General features: G+C 51.1%; 2 protein-coding genes across 2 annotated transcripts in view; both read right to left on the bottom strand.

Annotated features, from left to right (window-relative positions):
- Taf10 (TATA-box binding protein associated factor 10) overlaps window positions 1-291 on the bottom strand; it is a 1,840-nt gene extending 1,549 nt beyond the window's left edge. Inside the window, exon 1 of the mRNA XM_010644286.1 lies at window positions 44-291. Within this exon, the coding sequence (XP_010642588.1) occupies window positions 44-291 (248 nt within the window). The remainder of the gene's footprint in view (window positions 1-43) is intronic.
- A 377-nt stretch (window positions 292-668) lies between these two features.
- Tpp1 (tripeptidyl peptidase 1) lies at window positions 669-6,433 on the bottom strand. Its single transcript, XM_010644242.1, has 13 exons — window positions 6,338-6,433; window positions 6,152-6,223; window positions 5,749-5,888; window positions 4,494-4,644; window positions 4,158-4,285; window positions 3,847-4,025; window positions 3,529-3,727; window positions 3,190-3,378; window positions 2,889-2,958; window positions 2,365-2,485; window positions 2,106-2,264; window positions 1,804-1,929; window positions 669-1,624 (listed from the first exon to the last, which is right to left on the bottom strand). The coding sequence occupies exons 1-13, from the start codon at window positions 6,400-6,402 to the stop codon at window positions 1,484-1,486; spliced, it is 1,740 nt and encodes a 579-aa protein (XP_010642544.1). The 5' UTR covers window positions 6,403-6,433; the 3' UTR covers window positions 669-1,483.
- Window positions 6,434-6,875: the final 442 nt, after the last annotated feature.

The following is a 6,875-nucleotide window of genomic DNA, read 5'->3' as shown; positions in this document are numbered from 1 at the left end:
GAGAGGCGGCGAACAGAGCCGCTTCCGCTTCCGCTCACGTTACGCACGCCCCGCGGTGACGTCGCACGCTCCTGACCCGCCCCTCCCGTCAGTGTTCGCTCCCTCCTGCTCTTCCAGCCGCCAACCGGAGCCGGTGGGCGGGTTAGGTGGAGTAGGCTGCGGGGCGGAGACGAAGCTCTGGGAGCCGACCTCAGGCCGCTCTCCCACCCTTCTCCGTGCAGTGCTCCAAGGTGGTTTGCCACTTACGGAGCTGTGTGTCCAGCGCTCCTCTGCGGGCCTGGGACCTTTCATTCAGACGGACACTCAGACCTTTTGGATGCTCACCGGCTACGGCTTTGGCAGCCTGCACTTTAAGGGTTGTAGTGGAGCTGGAAAACCCAACTGCTCATAGAGAAGGGCAGCACACACTGTACTGCTGTAAATGGAGGAGTTATTTGCGCCCAAGGAAACAAGAGCAGAATCACAGCGAGTGAAGGCATGAGGTTTTCAGTTCAACAGATGTAATTCCTATTTGCAACTCCTGAGATGGGACCTGGGAAAGTCAGTCCTCTGGGCACAAACATGGTCTTGAATAGGGAAGCAGACGACAAACTCGATTTCAATACTCTGTGGTCGTTACAGTGCTAGAGGTAGGCAGGGTGTACAGTGCAAGAGAAGATGAGAACAGCTGCCTAGTTCCACATGCCAGTTACTTTATTAACATTATTCCACTTAATCTTATTTTCTGATTCTGAAAGGCAGGTATTGACGTCTCCGCTTAAGAAATGAGAAAGCAGAGATAACCAGCTTGCTTGGAAGAAGCACTCTGTCATTTACTTAGAAGAAATGAGATATAGTTTGGGGTTGGGACAAAGGGAGGTGAAATGTTGAGTATCAGCATCTTAAGTTTGACCTATTAATACACTATTGGATAGAATATCTGATTTAATCACATGGTGATGACGTGATTTGTTTCAAGGGACAGTAAGTAAAATGATAAGTGCAGAAGACTGAAAGTGGAGCAATTAAGAATGCTAGCATTCCATAAGGAAGCAGAGGACGTGTCTATAAAGGAAGAAGGCAGGGGTGATCAAAGAACTTAATCCTGAAGGGTAAGGAATGAATGAGCAGGAAAAATGATGGAAAGATCACAAGGCAAAGATCTGGGACTGCTGGTACCAGGACTAACAGACTACAGCTCCTCATTCTATACTCTCATCCCTGTTTGCAAAATGGAAGAAGAGGTGTGTGTCTGAGCGGGGTGGGTGATAAAAGTGCTGGTTATAGCTGCTTGTTAAGGAACCTGAGGCAGGAATAGGGAGACCTGAGTATAACAGAGGAGGGCAAGGTTGGGAATTAAGCTCACAGCTTTTCAGGGTTAGGGATATAAACTGTCTGCTGCATTCAGTGGTTGAGGGTTCAGCAGGGCTTCCAACATGGCATGACAAGGACCAAGCCACCAGCTATACAGGAGGAGACTGGTCAGGTTTTCTCACAGGAAAGGTCAATGGTTGAGTAGAGTCTTCAGCAGAACTGGGAAGTTGGGTGTTCCCCAGCCTGTCACAGGATCCCAGCCAGGGCCAGAGCAGAAACCCTCACCCTGTAGCTCTTCATTCAAACAGGACTCATGGCAGCCATGGGTTACCTAGGGAGGAAGTGGGAATTAGATCTGGGCCTGCGGGTACCAGTACTGACAAGATTACCTCTTCACCCTGTATTTGCATCCCAAAGGCTATCTCACCGTATCAGAACTGCCTCCAAAGCCACCTTAGCCCTTGCCATATTTGTATGACAGCATCAGCAAGCTGCCCTTCCAACACTCACATCAAAAAGTCCTGCCCCATGCTGCTGGTAGAGCCTTGGGTTGAGAAAGCCAAGAGGCGGCTGGCCATTGAGAATTCGGTGCTCATTTATCAAGGAAAGGATTCCCCCAAACACTGGAGTAGAGGCCTACAAGATGAAGGTGCAAGGTGAGGTCAGGATTTCAGAGTAATTGAAATTTTGGGGAGGGATGTTTAAAAGTATCAGAGATCTTTGAGGAGCAAGGGGTTCTGGGAGACAAGGTCTTGGGGACAAAGGGTGACAGTAGTTCCTGAGTGGAGGCCTGGAGCCAGGCTGATCCTTACCGAGGTCCCAGATACCCATGGAATGGGTATACGGTTGCTGACCACCCAGTAGCCATCAGAAAGCGCAGCAACGTCTGGATATGCACGGCCACTGGCATTGAAGTAACTGGATGGTGGCAGGCGGGGGCTAGATTTCAGGAACTGGGCTACAGCTTCTTCCTGAAAGGCATTTCTGAGTGTTGACCTAGAGCCTGCACGGTAGTTTACTGAACTGAAGCTCTCCCAAGCCTCTATCTAGCCACTTGAACATGCCACATACCTGGTATGAAGGCTTTGGGAAGACATTGCTGAAGCCACCACCACTGATAAAGTCAACTATCTCATTTGTGACCTGGAAAGGGTTCCTGAAGGATGTGCCTCCCACTGTGGTGACATAAGGGCTGAGAGAGAAGACGATATTCAGATAGAAGGGGACACAGGGGAAGATGTGCGGGGATGGATGAGGATAGCCTGGATCTTGCTGGAGGGGTGGATGCTGTGGGGAGGCATGTGAACAAGACTGACTAAGAGGAGTTCAGCCCTCGCCATGGCCTGAGGTGACTATGCATAGTTCGGTCTGCAGAAAACCCACCAAGTCTCCCACTAAGATGCATAGGGACTGAGGAGGAAGCATACTGAGAGCTGTGTCCCCCTCAGGAGACAAAGGACTTAACCTACAAAAGAGGGGAGTGCAGCAACCAGGGCAGGTAAGGCTGAATGCTCAGCCATAGGAACTCCTGATGGGCTCAAAGGCAAAGCTTCTAGGTTGCAAGGTCACAGGTAAATGGTAGGTTGGGTACTCACCTGGAAGCAGGGAAGCTAGGACGGAACTGGTGTCTTCCAGAGACAGACCAACACCCAGCCCCACTGTCACCTGAGAGAGAGGCAAGTTTGGCATTCATATTAATTGATCAGAGCTTGGTATGCAGGTTCAGATGCCAGAGAGAAATTTGGGTATCAGCTGTTACTGCAGGAGGTCAGAATTTAGAGGTCATGTCAGTGGTCCCTATGGAGGCGCTGAGTTCAGATTATGATTCACTGTGGGGTCAAAGCTTCCATGTTGGATGGTTGGCTGGGAGTTTCTAAGTTTAAGAGAGGAGCTCACCTGAGGCAAAGAGCAGGGTGAGACCCCGGGCAGCAGCTTTCATGAACTCAGTGTTGACCCGCTGCATGTAGGCACTGCTGAGGGAGTCTTCATCATCTCCATAGCTCACAGTATGCACATGTGGCAGGGCTGACTCGTTACTGAGCAGCAGAAGCCATTGCAGGAAGGGTTCCTGTGCCTCGTGGCGACCTAGATTTTTTTTTTTTTTTTTTTTTTGAGGTGGGCATACAGATAGTCAGTGGGGGATTTCAGGGTTTCCTTCTAGCTCATGGCATTTCCTTCAGGGAATCAATAGCCACCTCCACCCACTTGTCCCCCAGCGGGTCCCCTTAGCAGTACCAGGGTTACTGTAGACCCATGTGGAGATGTTGGCGCCAGCACTCATCAGGTACTCCACGTCTAGACTGGCCTCGATCCCAGCCCGGCCCCGGCCCTGTTTTCCAACTACGTGGGATACTGATGCCTGGTGTACAAAGCTGCCACCAAAGAGGCGCATGAACTCTGCCAGGTCTGAGTTGTGGAAGTACTGCTCCAGGAACTACGGAGGCAATTAGAACAGGGATCATGGGTCAGAGGGTAAGTCCCAAGGTGGTAAATCATGGAAAGCACTTTGAGGGGAGGCTGTGAGAACCACAGAGCTCTTTCTGCTTGGCTCACCTGGGCACAAGCCTGGCTGTTGTTGGTGGTGCCAGAGCCCACATCTTGTGCTGTCAAGTTATATCGCTTACGGATCACAGATGGGGTCACTCCCAGGTGCAGGCCAACAGTTCCCGCCACTTGTGACCTTGGGCGTTGCCTCAGGGACGATGTAGGGGGAAAACGATGCAGTCCCCCCACTGTGGAGAGGGGTCACACTTGAGATCTTACAGACTTCAATTCCAGCTTTACCACTACCTGTACCCCACATCTAAACTTCTCCAGCTCCTGGGTGTCCCTTCCCCAACCCCCACCAACCCCACTGGGTTTACCAAAGTCCACATGAGGTGCCAAGGCCTGAGGGAGCTGGTAGGGATGTAGGGACCTTACAACACGGGACACTTCAGGTCCCCCCACGTAGCGATGAAACTCAGTCCCGGGGAGCAGCAGCTCTGCTTGTCTGAAAGAGGTCAGAAAACACAGGTCAGAAAGCATGGAATGGAGCAGAGGCTGCCATCAGAGCGGCACAGGTCAGTCAGCCAGCGATCATCTTCTCATGCATTAATTTCTACCCATAAGCTCTCAGCGAACTCTCAACTCCCTCCCACAGGGGTGACTAGTCTCCTGAAGGGATGTTGGTGTCCTCCACACGGCAATCGTTCCCTCACCGGACGCGCAGCCAGCAAGTCAGAAAGTCCTGTGTGGTCACTGAGTGGCAGTTCCGGGCTCCAGCTGCCACAAGCCATTTTTGCACTGTGTGGAGGGTCAGTGGCGATGGCCGGATCAGCTCAGCCACCTCCTCCAGGGCTAAGTATTTTCCTGTAGGGATTCAGAAGAGGTTCTTGCCTTCATTCATTGCTTTTTCAGGTTACCCCTTTGGACCTCAATCAGGAGACAGCAGGTCTTCTCAGAGAGGATTTTCCAGGCTCTGGGTATATTTGGGGCCAGAGGGAAAAACAAGTTGGAGAGACTTAAAATTCCATGGCCAATAAATATAGATTCACCCTAAAGGCCAATAGGTACTATTTAGTACTTTCTACCCGCACACCTCCGCCCTTCAGACACACATCCTGTGGCTGCCAGGGCGGACTTTAGCCAGGGGAAGGATACAGTCTGGCTTGGGGAGGCTGTTCTGGAGTAGAGCGGGGAGTAGAGTGAAGAGTGAGGTGGAGGGGAGGAGACAGTAGATGAGTGGGGGAGGCTAAGCAGTAGTACAGGAGGGAGAATAAACAACTGAGCCGGCAGCCACAAGGACTGGCCAGAAGTGGACTACTCTAGAGGCAATTGGAGTTGGAAGTCCTGAATAGAGGGGGACATGGGTGAAGTTTTGGGGATGGGGGACAAATTTGAGTTGATGAGCTCTTATATGTATTAGGTGCTATATTTCCTCATTTGTATTGTTGCTGGTAAACGGTAGTGAGACACTGTGTCTAGATTTGATCATAAAGACTGCTTGTAACCACAATTACGCTTGTAACCACAATTACTCTTTTTTTTTTTTTTTTGAATGTACCAGAGATGGAAGTGTGGACCTTGCACTTGTGAGGCAGGCAGGGTGCCACTGAGCTAAATCCCTGGCCCTGCTCTTTGGTTTTTAAACTGAGGAACACAGATGGAAGTTTTGTAGGGTGGGGGTGGGGAGAGAGTGAGTTATTTCCAGATAGTTAAGTTTCAGTTCACATTTGTTATGTACCTGTACTAACTCCCCACAGAGAATGTAACTATTATATACTGCAAACATGTACCAATAAAAAAATTCTAAAGAAATTCCTCAGTGATGGTCACTACCTTTCATTTGCCTTGTATCACCCACCCTTGTCAGTTACCAAGAGCGTGACCCTGACATCATTTACACCACCCCATGCCCAGTCCCCTCTGTCCCTCCACTGTATCCCACTTCCTGCCCTCAGTCCCAACAGGCACCGTAGCGAGGAGAGCTGGGATCCGACACCGCCTGCACCAGCTCTGAGAGTCTCTTCAGGTTCTGCTGTCTCAGGGCAAAGGTGAGACTCAGCTCTTCCTCAGGGTCCACACGGCCCAGGGACACCCAGCCAGGGGGCAGCCTGCGGGGTCATGGGTCAGGAACATAGCCATGGTTAGGGGGCGCATGGGAAATGGGTCATGGACTAGGATCTGGGACTCTGGGTAGGACCCAGAAGAGGATATGGATCCCGGGAGGTGAATGACACCTCCTGGACCAATCCTGGAATTTCTGTGGAGTTGGTACCAGGAGCTGGTACAAGCGTGAAGGAAGCCAGGACCAGGACAGAGGGCGCAGAACAGAGCAAGGGGAAAGGAAGGGGTAGTTAGAGCTAAGTCAACTCACTTGCGCTGCTGGTCAGGCTCCGGGCTATAATTGCATTCGCTGGTGACAGTGAGGGCAAGAAGCCCTAGGAGGCTGCAGAGATGGCAGATAGGTTTTAGTGGGGGCTGAATTGTCATTATATTTCTACCCTCCAATATGCATTCCTCCCAATGTGATCCCCTTCACCCGGGCCCCCGGTTTCCTCACCAGAATCGTACTCCCATTCCACCTTTCTGCTGATCTGGTGTCACATGACAGATCACATGAGTCATCTTCCACCCACCCCCACCTCCCTGCCTAGTAACTGGTGACGATCCTCGCTCCTCCCTCTCAAATGTGCGGTTCTGAATGCTGGGAAAGAGTGGGGCTGCGGCTGCCACAGGATTTCCCCCTCACTACCTAAACACTGCTCAATCGTTAGACTTCCACCTTTCTGCTGATCTGGTGTCACATGACAGATCACATGAGTCATCTTCCACCCACCCCCACCTCCCTGCCTAGTAACTGGTGACGATCCTCGCTCCTCCCTCTCAAATGTGCGGTTCTGAATGCTGGGAAAGAGTGGGGCTGCGGCTGCCACAGGATTTCCCCCTCACTACCTAAACACTGCTCAATCGTTAGACTCCCTACCTGCTGTGAGCACCGCCTCCCATCAGGAAAATAATCTCAGAGCTTAGATTTCCCTTATAATACGGAGACTATTACATAAAAGTGGTCTGCTTCATACACTTGGCAAAAATTTATA

This window comes from Fukomys damarensis, unplaced genomic scaffold (genome assembly GCF_012274545.1).
Source record: "Fukomys damarensis isolate Sample0158 unplaced genomic scaffold, DMR_v1.0_HiC HiC_scaffold_16, whole genome shotgun sequence".
NCBI lineage: Eukaryota > Metazoa > Chordata > Mammalia > Rodentia > Bathyergidae > Fukomys > Fukomys damarensis.
Note: the sequence above shows the minus strand (reverse complement) of the source record. Positions and strands in the feature narration are given on the sequence as shown.

Bases quoted from the DNA above. Each gene is read 5' to 3' on its own strand.
- Tpp1 (XM_010644242.1), bottom strand. From the start codon at position 6,402: ATGACTCATGTGATCTGTCATGTGACACCAGATCAGCAGAAAGGTGGA. The intron at 4,645-5,748 runs GTGCCTGTTGGG...GAATCCCTACAG, and splicing joins TCCCAGCTCTCCTCGCTACG to GAAAATACTTAGCCCTGGAG. The intron at 4,286-4,493 runs GTGAGGGAACGA...GACCTCTTTCAG, and splicing joins ACTTGCTGGCTGCGCGTCCG to ACAAGCAGAGCTGCTGCTCC.